Genomic DNA, 13,700 nt, shown 5'->3' with positions numbered 1-13,700 from the left:
ATCATACAGTATTTGTCTTTCTCTGTCTGACTTATTTCACTTAACATAATACCCTGTAGGTCCTTTCATGTTGTTGCAAATGGCAAGATTTCATTCTTTTTATGGTTGAATAATATTCCACTGTATGAATATGTGTGTGTGTGTGTGTGTGTGTGTATATATATATATATATATATATATATATATCACATCTTTATTCATTCATCTGCCAATGAGCACTTAGGTTGTTTCCATATCTTGGCTATTATAAATTATGCTGAGATGAACATCAGATCAGTCGCTCAGTCGTGTCCGACTCTTTGCGACCCTATGAATTGCAGCATGCCAGGCCTCCCTGTCCATCACCAACTCCCGGAGTTCACTCAGACTCACATCCATCGAGTCAGTAATGCCATCCAGCCATCTCATCCTCTGTCATCCCCTTCTCCTCTTGCCCCCAATCCCTCCCAACATCAGAGTCTTTTCCAATGAGTCAACTCTTCGCATGAGGTGGCCAAAGTACTGGAGTTTCAGCTTTAGCATCATTCCTTCCAAAGAAATGCCAGGGCTGATCTCCTTCAGAATGGACTGGTTGGATCTCCTTGCAGTCCAAGGGACTCTCAAGAGTCTTCTCCAACAGCACAGTTCAAAAGCATCAATTCTTCGGCGCTCAGCCTTCTTCACAGTCCAACTCTCACATCTATACATGACCACAGGAAAAACCATAGCCTTGACTAAACGAACCTTTGTTGGCAAAGTAATGTCTCTGCTTTTGAATATGCTATCTAGGTTGGTCATAACTTTCCTTCCAAGGAGTAAGCGTCTTTTAATTTCATGGCTGCAGTCACCATCTGCAGTGATTTTGGAGCCCAGAAAAATAAAGTCTGACACTGTTTCCACTGTTTCCCCATCTATTTCCCATGAAGTGATGGGACCGGATGCCATGATCTTCGTTTTCTGAATGTTGAGCTTTAAGCCAACTTTTTCACTCTCCTCTTTCACTTTCATCAAGAGGCTTTGGAGTTCCTCTTCACTTTCTGCCATAAGGGTGGTGTCATCTGCATATCTGAGGTTATTGATATTTCTCCTGGCAATCTTGATTCTAGTTTGTGTTTCTTCCAGTCCAGCATTTCTCATGATGTACTCTGCATAGAAGTTAAATAAACAGGGTGACAATATACAGCCTTGACGAACTCCTTTTCCTATTTGGAACCAGTCTGTTGTTCCATGTCCAGTTCTAGGGGTGCATATATCTTTTTTAATTAGTGTTTTTGCATTCTTCAGATAAATACCCAGGAGTGGAATTGCTGGACTGTGTGGTAATTCTATTTTTAGTTTTTTGAGGAACCTCCATACTGCTCTCCATAGCGGCTGCACCAATTTACATTCCCAGCAGTAATGCCTGATGGGTCCCTTTTCTCCACATCCTCGCTAACACTTGTTGATGTTTGCCTTGCAAGGTTTGTAACAACACACATGACGGCAACAGGGACAAGAGGGAACAGCACTGACTCAGACACAGGTTCTCCGAGTCCCCTCCCCCACAGGCACTGGGTACTTGGTGGGATAAATTGCTTCAGCCACCACCTTCCCTCACCTCCTATTGACATGACAGCAAAGCACCTGCTATATCAATCATAGAAACCAAGACTTACCCACAAACAACCGTTCCGTACCCCCCATTCTTTTTGAAAACTGGTCATTATCATTCTCGAAGTCCTGGTGCTGGCATGCCCTGAGAAATATCCATTTATGAAAGGCATTGTGCCGCAGAAGAGCCTTTGCAAGCCTTCTTTCCAACTGAATTTGAACCGGCAGACAGGTCCCCAGGCTAAAGAGAGAAGTAACTGGAGTGTGTCTGGCATATTTGCAACTTTTCAGCAAACTACTCCTGACTCATCAAAACATCTCCACTCTTGACTCAGGGCCCTGGGGTTGGGGGAGAGAATGGGCAACACTCTGCCCCATTGACATTGACTTGGCATGTTGGCCAACAAGAAAACATCACACTCTCACTTTTCTTGTTTGCTTGTTCAGCTGCACTGGGTCTTAGTCGCAGCATGCAGGATCTAGTTCCCTGACCAGGGATTGAACCCAGGTACTCTGCACTGCGAGTACAGACTACAGAGTCTTAACCACTGGACCACCAGGGACATCCCCACACTCTCACTTTGAAGGGGAGGAAGCATCACAGACTTCCTGCAAGGTCCAGAGGGAGATTTATTCCAGGGGTGGAAGGACATAGAGTTTTGTCCATTGCCCTATAGATAGCCACCTGCTAATAAGGAGGATCTTACTTTGTTAGGCCTCTGAAAACTCACAAAAATCTCCTTTGGTTATCACTGTCCATCACCCGGCAGCTGGCCCCAGTCATGAGGAATTTTGTGGTATTGCCTATAAATCAGTGTAGCAAAGGAGATCGGCTGCAGCCTTGTATTCTGTGACTCTTGTTCGGAAGCTCTTTTATTTCTTCTCTTCCTATAGGCAGCACATGGGACTGATTTGATAAGGGCCAAGGTCTAGAGACAGAAGTAGCAAGGGGCTTAACAACCAACACCCCCTTGGGTGAATGGGGCAGAGTGTTGCCCATTATCTCCCCCAACCCCAGGGCCCTGAGTCAAGAGTGGAGATGTTTTGATGAGTCAGGAGTAGTTTGCTGAAAAGTTGCAAATATGCCAGACATATCTTTCCTTTCCCTACCATTACTTGAGGCTTCCAGAGGGGTCTGCAGGCTTTCACACAAAGTTCTGAGCTTTGTGACTTTTCAAACATCAAGGCATCAGTAGGGGTCTGAGGTCAGGTGAGATTGGTTGGGGCAGTGGAGGGGGCAGCGGGGTGAATTAGCAGATGAGGCTTAGGTCAGAGCTTTTAAAAGGGCTGAAAATGCTCTCCTTTCATCAATCAAGCTAAAAAAGAGAGAGCGAGAGAGAGAGAGAATGGGACAGAAAATTGGAAAATTAAGTGGAGACCAAGCCAGGAACACAGGGAGCTGTACTCATATACTTCTTTGAGAGTCCTGTACCATTTAAATGCCTTTTAGCCATTTAAAAGCACAGAATCTAGCTGAGTGCTACACAATGTAACCCTCTGCAATGATGGAAATGTGTTATAAATACACTATCCTATAGTGGTAGCCACTGGCCACATGTGGCTGTTAATCACTTGAAATGTGGTTGGTATGACTGAAAAACTGAATTTTAAACTTTATTTTTTTAATAATTAAATGAATTAAACAATTTTTAATTCATTTAAATTGCAACTTTAATAGCTACATGTGGCTAGTGGCTACCATGGATCAGTACTGGTCTAGAGTTACCAAACTCTGGGTTCAAATCCCAGATCTGCCTCTTATTAGCTAGGAAACTTTAGCAAGTTATTTAACATCTGTGCCTCAATTTATTCATCTGCAAAATTGGAATAATAAGGATTCTCACAGGACTGTTGTGAGGATTAGAGGAATTAATATGTATAAAGTGATTAGAGAAGTGGCTAATGCATCATAAGTGCTGTATATAATTTGTTTTTCCAATTAGAGACACAGAGTGACATTCCCATGGCCACCGAGAGGCCTCTGTAGAGAGAGAAAAAGGCCCTTCTCCGCTACAGAGATAGCAGGTGGAATTCATTCATACTGCTTATGCCAGACTTCAGAAGAGATGCAATTCAAATCATGGTCCTTCTCCTGAAGGGCTGGGAGCAGTGTGTGTGTGTGGTAGGGTGTAGAAGGAATGCTCAACCCTAGTCACCATCTGCAACTAGCTCCTCATCACAGATCACAGAATGCTCCTTGTCCTTCCAAGCTCATCCCCCTACAGGTATGTGAGAGAATTCAGACAGGTGTCATCATCCTCAGTAGTGGGAGACAGTGAGTTGTGGCCATGGAAATCTGCATTCGAGTCCCAACCTAACTGTTAACTTACCAAGGTGAGGTTAGGTGAAGGACTTGCCCTCCCTGAACCTCAGTTTCCCCATCTGTAAAGTAGGGGTATCTTAAGTTCTCTCTTCCAAGATCGGTGTGATGACTGAAGGGAATAATGTAAGCAAAGTGCTTAGTGCAGCACCTGGTAGCTGCTATTTCCTTATCCACTTCTGTATGTTGGAATGAGAACCAATCCAAAGTCAGTAAGTGAGTGAGGTTCTTTCACAATCCATCATCAACAATTCTCTGAGCTCAGTTGGGGATAAGGAAGTCTACTTCCTATTGCCCAGAAAAGTGGAAATTAACTGTAAAGGCATGGCTAAAATCCAGTCCTGCTGCCTCCTAGCCCCAGGCCAGGCAAGTGCAACAAAGGGCCTGCTGGCTGCTAATTTCTGATGGGGTTATAGAGTGGTTTTTTTTTATCAATCACTCTCACTGTAAGGAACACAAGTGCAAGTTACTTCATTAAAAGCACTCACACATAACTGGGTACATTTACATATTAAGCAGGCAACTGAGACTCTAATCTTTCTATTTTATGTACAGCTGTAATCATTCCTCAGCAGCAGAACACTTGTTAGATACTCAGGATACTACAGAGAACTCTCAAACCTTTGCTAAGGACAGGTGATGATTTGAAAAGCACTCCCATTCACACGCTGGAGGCAAGCTCCCCTCAACATTCCTTGTACCCTGGTGACCATGTGTGCAGGCACCCCTGGAGCTCAGACTGACACAAAGCATAAACTGAGGAATGACTATGGGTCTCTTGGGCCCCTGAAGTTTGATGTATCTGAATAGGTAACTATTACATATAGGGAGCAGGTCTCTATTAATCTGTGCACCCTGTTGTTGGTTTGGAAATGGAGCAGAGAAGAGAGACAGAAAATTCCAGCGCTCTGAGCAGCAGTTGTGGGAAGAAAGGTCAGTAGTGTGGCTCCGCAGAGTAAAGGAAGGCGGAGTGCCTCTGAGAAACTTGGCCTTCTTAACAACACTGTTGTCTCAGATCAGCTCTAAATTCAGCCCCTCCACTCGAAAAATAACTCCAATTCAAAACCCAATCCAGACAAATACCAAACCAAACAAAGGCGTTATAAGAAAACTAGAGGTGCCGCCATATCTGCTGCTGCTGCCGCAGTTGCAAATGCAGTGTCGGGACCCGGCTGCCTCCACGCCGCCGCCAAGGGCTGAAGACGATGGATCTGGGCAGCAGCAGCAGCAGCAGCAGCAGCAGCGACTCGGCTCCCGACTGCTGGGACCAGGTGGACATGGAAGCACCGGGTTTGGCCCTGAGCGGGGACAGAGCCTTCTTGGCGTTGGCGGCGGCTGCCGCCGAGGTGCAGCATGAGCCCCTCAGCTCGGCCTTTAGCCGTCAGCTCAACATCAATGCCAAACCCTTCGTGCGTAACGTCCATGCTGCGGAGTTCATGCCGGCCTTCCTGCGGGGCCCGAGCCAGCCGCAGACCCACCCCCCAAATGACGTCCCCGGATTCTATGAAACCTGTACGGGCGCGGGCGACCCTCAAGGTAAAAGGCTGGGACGTGGAGGGGGGGGGGGCACCTGTGGAACATTCCAAAGAGGAACAGTTATTGTGGCGTGAAGGTTCCAATTCAGCCGTTACCATGGAACTCTCAGAACCTGTTGTAGAAAATGGAGAGGTGGAGATGGTTTTAGAAGACTCATGGGAGCACAATAAAGAAGTAAGTGAAGCCGAGCCAGGGGGTAGTTCTTTGGGAGATTCGGGGCCCCCAGAAGAAAGTGGCCAGGAAATGATGGAGAAAGAGGAAATCAGAAAATCGAAATCTGTGGTTGTACCCTCAGGTGCTCCTAAAAAAGAACATGCAAATTTGGTATTCATTGGGCATGTCAATGCTGGGAAGTCAACCATTGGAGGACAGATCATGTTTTTGACAGGAATGGTTGACAAAAGAACACTTGAGAAATATGAAAGAGAAGCTAAAGAAAAAAATAGAGAAAGTTGGTATTTGTCCTGGGCCTTAGATACAAACCAGGAAGAACGAGACAAGGGTAAAACAGTAGAAGTGGGTCGTGCCTATTTTGAAACAGAAAAGAAACGTTTCACGATTTTAGATGCCCCTGGCCATAAGAGTTTTGTTCCAAATATGATCGGTGGTGCTTCTCAAGCTGATTTGGCTGTACTGGTAATCTCTGCCAGGAAAGGAGAGTTTGAGACTGGATTTGAAAAAGGTGGACAGACAAAAGAACATGCAATGTTGGCAAAAACGGCAGGGGTGAAATATTTGATAGTGCTTATTAATAAGATGGATGATCCCACAGTAAATTGGAGCGTTGAGAGATATGAAGAATGTAAAGAAAAGCTAGTGCCCTTTTTGAAAAAAGTCGGGTTTAGTCCCAAAAAGGACATTCACTTTATGCCCTGCTCAGGGCTGACTGGGGCAAATATTAAAGAGCAATCAGATTTCTGCCCTTGGTACACCGGATTACCATTCATTCCCTATTTGGATAATATGCCAAACTTCAACAGATCCATTGATGGACCAATTAGACTGCCAATTGTGGATAAGTACAAGGATATGGGCACTGTGGTCCTGGGAAAGCTGGAATCAGGATCCATTTTTAAAGGCCAGCAGCTTGTGATGATGCCAAACAAGCACAATGTGGAAGTTCTTGGAATATTTTCTGATGATGCTGAAACTGACTATGTAGTCCCAGGTGAAAACCTTAAAATCAGACTGAAGGGGATTGAAGAAGAAGAGATTCTTCCGGGATTCATACTCTGTGATCCTACTAATCTTTGCCATTCTGGACGCACATTTGATGTTCAGATAGTGATTATTGAGCACAAATCCATCATCTGCCCAGGTTATAATGCAGTGCTGCACATTCATACTTGTACTGAGGAAGTTGAGATAACAGCCTTAATCTCCTTGGTAGATAAAAAATCAGGAGAAAAGAGTAAGACACGGCCCCGCTTCGTGAAGCAAGATCAAGTGTGCATCGCCCGTTTAAGGACAGCAGGAACTATCTGCCTTGAGACATTCAAAGATTTGCCTCAGATGGGTCGTTTTACTTTAAGAGATGAGGGTAAGACCATTGCAATTGGCAAAGTTCTGAAACTGGTCCCAGAGAAGGACTAAGCAGTTTTCTTGATGCCCCTATACCATACTGGGAGAAGTGACTATGATAAAGTTCACCATCTTCTCTTATTTACTACACATTGACGAACTTTTCTCCATCTTTTGCAAAGAAAAATTTCACAGCAAAAATCCATGTTTTGTCAGCTCTCATGCTGAGATCTCAGTTATGTCACTGCTGAATTTACCCACAATGTCCTCCTCCTATTCCATTCTGCTTCCTTGAACAAAATCAGTAAAATCTTTGTAACTGATGTGGATGTAATTGTCTATAACAATGAAAAATTAATATATTTTTAATTTTTCATTTTCCTTTAGGATACTTAGACAACCCTTGTTCCAATCAGACCAGAGTGTGTCAGTGTGTGTGTACATGTTAAAGACAACTAACATGTGACTAAAATATTCCATCTGAAAAAAAAGAAAACTAGAGACCAGTATCTTTCGTGAACACAGACCAAGAACTGCTCAACAAATTATCAGCAAATTGAATTCTGCTAAGTCACTTCAGTCGTGACTAACTCAAAAGCATATATACTGTATGATTCCATTTATACAACATTCTGGAAAAGGGAAAACTACAGAAATAGATCAGTTGTTGCCAAAGGTTGGTATGGGGCATGGGATTGACTGCAAACGAGCTCAGACAACTTTTGGTGGATAATGAAAATCTTCTATATCTTCATAGTGTTGGTGTTGGTAAAGACATTTGTCAAAACTCACTGAATAGTACTTAAAAAAAAGAGAACTTTATGATATGAAAATTATAGCTCAATAGGGACTTCTCGGAGAAGGCAATGGCACCCCACTCCAGTACTCTTGCCTGGAAAATCCCATGGATGGAGGAGCCTGGTAGGCTGCAGTCCATGGGGTTGCTAAGAGTCGGGCATGACTGAGTGACTTCACTTTCACTTTTCACTTTCATGCATTGGAGAAGGAAATGGCAACCCACTCCAGTGTTCTTGCCTGGAGAATCCCAGGGACGGGGGAGCCTGGCTGGCTGCCGTCTATGGGGTCGCACAGAGTCAGACACGACTGAAGCGACGCAGCAGCAGCAGGGACTTCTCTGGCAGTCCAGGGATTAGGACTTCACACTTCCACTGCAGGGGATACGTGTTGGATGCCTGGTCAAGGAACTAAGATTCCGCATGCCACATGACGCGGCCAAAAAAAAAAAAAGAAAGCAAATGATACCTTGATAAACCTGACTTAAAAAACAGGAATCGTATTATGAGCCTATGATAGAGAAAGGGCCTACCAAGCTTGTTTTCCATTCTGAAGGCACGTGTGTTTGGGAGGGAATGTCTCACATTCAGGAAGGACTTTCATACTTGCCCTGTTTGTCAGAATGCCAACCTTGGGAGGTTTGCCTTTTGATTAACAGTTGATTAATAGTTGATTAACTATTTAGGGAAGAATGGTGCAAATGGAAAACAGTCACCAATGCACACTAGGGCATAGGTTTTGACATCAGGCCGATATGGGTTCAAATCCTAGCTTTGCTATTTCCAACTTCTGTGACCTGGGTAACCCATTTAATCTCTCTAAGCCACAGTTTGCTCATTTCTAAGACAAGCAATAATATCCAGTTATCTCCCTGGGGTAGGTGAGAAGCTCAGATAAGCAACAGAAGTGAAAGTGCCTGGCACCCAGGTGTAACATAGTGATGGGAGATAACATAGGAAGTAATGTATATGCAAGTGTTTGGTACATGGTAACCAATCTTATTCCTAAATCAAAAGATGCTGTGGGGTAGAAAGAGGGCAGTCTGGCTGGTAGGAAAGTTATGTGGGAGGGGTTGGTGCCTCCCACCTGCAACCACACTTAACCCTGCTCCCCACTTGTGACAATACCCATTCAGTGGGCGACCTACATTCTGGAATTTCCAGGACAGCCACAACACAAGTCCATCCTCGCAGGGGACCACATGTCAGAGTTGGGGGGAAATAGAGGGACTGTGGTTAGGGTTAGGGTTCCTAGCCTCTCCCTCCTGCGCCTTCTTCCTATCTCTTCTTTCTTCTCCACCCCAACAGTGGCGAAGTGCCCAGACTTCTTTCGTAGGAAATCAAACAGAACTAGGAAGGTAAATCTCCTGGGGCGGGGGTGAGGGGTGGGTAGGTAGGGGAGGCAACCAAAAGTCCACCCACCTCAGTACAATACATTTGAAGTCCAACTAGAAGTGTTTGAGAAATCACCGCTCCTGTAGTTATCTGTGACACCCCTCCTCTCCCCCGACCCCATACCTTCTCCCACCCTCTCTGCTCCTGTCGCCCCAGGAGGTGGCTACAGTTGAAAAAACATTTGTCTCCCAGCTGATCAACTGGGACTGAGAGGAAGACGAATTATTTCGGTTCAGCAGCAAGTGCGAGCGTGGGTTTTTCAGCACCCGCCCCCCCTTTTTAATTAATGAACAACCTCGTCCACGGCCGCTCCCCGTATGTATGCAAAACAGCTTCTTCATTTGAAATCCCTGTTGTTGAATGTGTACGTGGGGCACAATCACATTGCCGCCCCCTGTTTTGCATAAGAAACCGCTGTTTCCAAGATAAGAATCTTTTCATTTAGCCGTCATGAGCTCATCTTTTTTCCTGTGCATTGTGGCTCCGGCTCCTTTGAGTCAATACCCAAACAATGACTGCCTGCACTCGCTCCAGGCACCCTCCGGCCCCCAGCCCCCAGCCCCTGAAGACAGAAGGCTGTAGCCTCCGGAAGCCTGCTTAGGCAGGCAACGCAAGATCTTTTCAAACCTCAGATGTCAAGAGGGCAAGAAATAAGATTCGAAACCTCTGCAAATCTTCCTCTGGCTTCAAAGCAGAGCCTGGGAAAGAAGCCGTGAATGGCGGTGGCGTGTATGGCAGGGGGCGGACAGGCAGTGCCCTGGGATCATGAACAGTCTGGGAAATCGAAGGTCGGGGAGTGAGGCACCCACAAGTGTGCAAAGCTGCTCAGCCAGTCCTCCTGTGTCCCTGATCATCAGACTGCATCCTGTCCCTGCCCTTTGGTTTGGAACAACCACGCCCACAGCAAAAACCACACAATGCACTGCACTCAAATTAGAAACTGGAAGGGGCCTCAAGAGTCTATGGAATCGAAACCCTTTCCTCCTTCGGTCTGTAGGTAAATTAAGGCCCAGGGAGGGGAGGCAACGTGCCTAATAACACTGGCAGATAATTAGCTGAAGAGGTAAGTGCTAAAACTCCAGTTTGAATGCGGTTTCTTGCACCACACATGGCTGCCTCTGGAGGGAATCAATAACACTTGTGTAGAAAGCGCTGAGGAAAAAGATAAGATAGAAGATTAACTGAGATCCCAGTATAGGATAAAGCCTGTATAAACAGTAGGGGTTTTACTGTTAGCCTCACTTGTAGCAGAGATTTTCAAGAGTCAGGAGAACAGCAAAAGTTTAAGCTTTAGCAGTGAGAAAGAATTCTGCAGAAGCCAGTTGAGTTTCCAGGCAAAATGTATGTAGTCACGGTACTCGGCGGAATGGGGCTACGGCCGCTGCTGCTGCTAAGTCGCTTCAGTTGTGTCCGACTCTGTGCTACGGGGTTGCCGTCAACTCAGCAGTCATTGTTTCCCCTTTAGGGAGAGGAAATCGTGCAACAAAGAAGCTTTAATCGAACCATAGATAACGAACACGTATCCTGAAGGAGGCCAGGTGCACTGAGGCCCTTAAGAAAGGGGGAAGACAAAGGCCGCGCCTTCAGAGAGCGTGAGAGGATAGACGTTTCGTCTCTGCAGTGTGAACTTACATCCCTTCAGGGCAGAGCCTACGTATCCTTGGTAACTGCTAGCGTCCAAGAGCTCGCAGTAGGAGTCGAATCTATCCCTGCTGATTGGTTGGTAGGCTAGGATCGACAAGACCTCCGGCGCTGACTCTCAAGTGTTCACATTTTTGCTTTTCTCCATGTTTGGTGGAGAGGAACCTGTATTACATTTCAAACGAACAGTTCCACCCCACCCTCCACCCCCCACCCCGGGACTTTGAGAAAGCTCCAGTGACTCCCCAGTGTGTTTACCCCTCGGGGGGTGGGGGTGGGGGGGCGGGCCGGCGCTCAGATTGCGGGGGCGGAGGTGGGGGGGGGCGGGGCGTTTTCCTGCTAGGCATCAGAAGAAGTAATGTTTCAACATCCCCGAATGCTATTGCTGAGAAAAACCACTGTGTGCAGTCAGAAGGAAAGATTTCCTTCACCTGCCTATCAGTTTGTTGTTGTTTAGTCGCTCAGTTGTGTCCAGCTCTTTTTGTGACCCCATGGACTATAGCCCACCAGGCTCCTCTGTCTATGAGATTCTCCAGGCAAGAATACTGAAGTGGGTTGTCATTTCCTTCTCCAGGGGATCTTCTCCACCCAGGGATCAAACCCGCTTCTTCTGCATTGGCAGGCGGATTCTTTACGGCTGAGCCACCCACCAGGGAAACCTACTTATCAGTTTGGGGGAACATAAATGAATCTTATTTCGCAGATCAAAAAGGAGCACTAGAACCAAAGTCAGGAGACCTGGGGTTCACATCCTCAATTGGCCCCTCACTAGTGTCCGGGAGGGGGAAATTTCCCTCTTCCGCTCTTGGTTCTTTAAGTTGGTCAAATAAATAAAATGACACAAAAATTAACAGGAGGAGAAAATCCAATTTAATTTTGTGTGTATGGGGGCTCCATAGGACTATGAGGCTCATAGGACTCCTGGACTAAAGAGGATAAGGCCTGGGACATCAAAGGGAAGGAAAGCAATTCACAGGAAGATGAAAAAGAGAATGTTTGTACGCAAATATTTCCTGGGCCATACAGAAACAATAGGACACAGAGGGCAGTTTGAACAAACAGACTTTGCTAGGTTCCTCCCTGTCCACCACACCTAGTTCATATTATGCTGTAGTTATCTATGGTGATATCTCCCTTCCTAGGACTTCCCATGTGGGGCTCGTGGTAAAGAACCTGCCTGCCAATGCAGGAGACATAAGAGATAGGGGTTCGATCCCTAGGTCAGGAAGATCCCCTGGAGGAGGGCATGGCACTCCACTCCAGTATTCTTGCCTGGAGAATCCCATGGACAGAGGAGCCTGGCGGGCTACAGTCCATAGGGTCTCAAAGAATAGGAAATGACTGAAGCGGCTTAGCACGAATGTACCCTTCCTAGAACAGGTCTTCTGTGTAAATTCTTTTAGGCAGCAAGGGGGAGGTCAAAAGTTCTTTCTGGGCTTCCCTGGTGGTCCAGTGCTTAAGAGTCCACCTGCCAGTGCAGGGGACACAAGTTCAATTCCTAGTCTGGGAAGATCCCACAAACTCATGCACCACAACTACTGAGCCCATGCTGTGGAGCCCATGCGCTGCTACTGCTGAAGCCCACATATCCTAGAGCCCGTGCTCTGCAACAAGAGAGGCCACTGCAATGAGAAGCCTGCGCACCGCAACTAGAGAGTAGCCCCTGCTTGCCACACCTAGAGAAAACCCACGTATAGCAACAAAAACCCAGTACAGCCAAAAATAAAATTAACTCAATTTAATTAATTTTACAAGTTCTTCCTGAGTCTTTTGGGCCTTGATAGTTTTCAGCTCAAAATAATCTGCATACCAAAGTGACACGTCTTGGGGCAGCCTGCCCTAAACCCCATCAATTTCCTCTTCAGAGACTTCCCTTGAAGTTTTACAGTCCAGAAGTCGAGTTGATAAACTGTTCCATCTCAATGAACCAGTCTCCTAATCCTAACGATAGGTCGGTTCAGTTCAATTCATTTCTGGAATCAGTGATGCAGATGGGCCCTCAAAGTTAGGCCTCTAGTGCAAGCAGTCAGGTGTTTAAGAGGCATTTCTATGGAAACAAAAGAAAAACAATGGTTAACGATTGGAGCAGACCATAATCTCTTTCTGAGTTCTGAAGGCAGCCAGTTGAGAAGATTTTTATTATCAAAGCATTTTCAAATGGAGTGAGGGCAGGCAGTGACGATGCTGTAAGCTCAGCCTCTCTGCACCAGTGCCGAATCAAATCTCAGACAGAGAGTTTTGGGTGAAGTAGAAAAGAATAGCTCTATTGCTTTTCCAGACAAAGAGGGACACAGCGGGCTCCTCCTCTTGAAAACTAAGTGTCCCAACCCAGGGGAGTTTGGTGAGGAGTTTTATGGTGAAAGGCTAAAGGCTGGGGCTGCTGATAAAATTAAGGTGTATGCAGGGCCTGCATTGTTTAATCTTGTCTCAGGTAATCTTCTTGATGAGCTTCTCTGGTTCCTTTAGTTTGGCCTCAGGTAGTCTTCTCTGATATGAAAAAACGCTGACCTCTTTCATTTGCTGGGTTTTAATTCTATGGTGGTGGTGGTTTAGTTGCTAAGTCATGTCTGACTCTTGCAATCCACAGGTGGTGGTTTAGTCGCTAAGTCATATCTGACTCTTGCAATCCCACGGACTGTAACCTGGCAGGCTCCTCTGTCCATGGGATTCTCCAGGCAAGAATACTGGAGTGGGTTGCCATTTCCTTCTCCAGGGGATCTTACTGACCCAGGAATCAAACCCCAGTCTCCTGCATTGCAGGCAGATTCTTTACTGACTGAGCTATGAGGGAAGATTTAATTCTATAAAGGGCTTAATGACATTTTGTGTATCCCTTGAGGTGGAGCCTACCCCAAAGCAGCAGTATTGTTTCTTGGCTGTCTCCACCTTGTCTTTGCATCCCCCCTCTTCCCTGATTAGCAATT

The 13,700-nt window shown here is 46.0% G+C and overlaps 1 protein-coding gene and 1 long non-coding RNA gene across 3 annotated transcripts; both read left to right on the top strand.

The window, feature by feature from the left end:
- Positions 1-3,517: 3,517 nt before the first annotated feature.
- Positions 3,518-11,889, top strand: LOC129639300 (uncharacterized). Of its 2 annotated transcripts, none has more exons than XR_008708332.1 (3): positions 3,518-3,794; positions 10,601-10,854; positions 11,351-11,889. It is a non-coding gene; the product is annotated as an uncharacterized LOC129639300 (long non-coding RNA). The 2 variants fall into 2 exon arrangements; XR_008708331.1 differs by lacking the exon at positions 3,518-3,794 and adding an exon at positions 9,440-10,198.
- On the top strand, positions 4,347-7,268 carry LOC129639299 (eukaryotic peptide chain release factor GTP-binding subunit ERF3A-like). Its single transcript, XM_055564367.1, is given in 2 exon segments — positions 4,347-5,451; positions 5,453-7,268. Coding segments are annotated over 2 exon segments (1,923 nt in total). The 5' UTR covers positions 4,347-5,094; the 3' UTR covers positions 7,019-7,268.
- Positions 11,890-13,700: the final 1,811 nt, after the last annotated feature.

Source organism: Bubalus kerabau, chromosome X (assembly GCF_029407905.1).
Source record: "Bubalus kerabau isolate K-KA32 ecotype Philippines breed swamp buffalo chromosome X, PCC_UOA_SB_1v2, whole genome shotgun sequence".
NCBI classification, from domain to species: Eukaryota; Metazoa; Chordata; class Mammalia; order Artiodactyla; family Bovidae; genus Bubalus; species Bubalus kerabau.
Note: the sequence above shows the minus strand (reverse complement) of the source record. Positions and strands in the feature narration are given on the sequence as shown.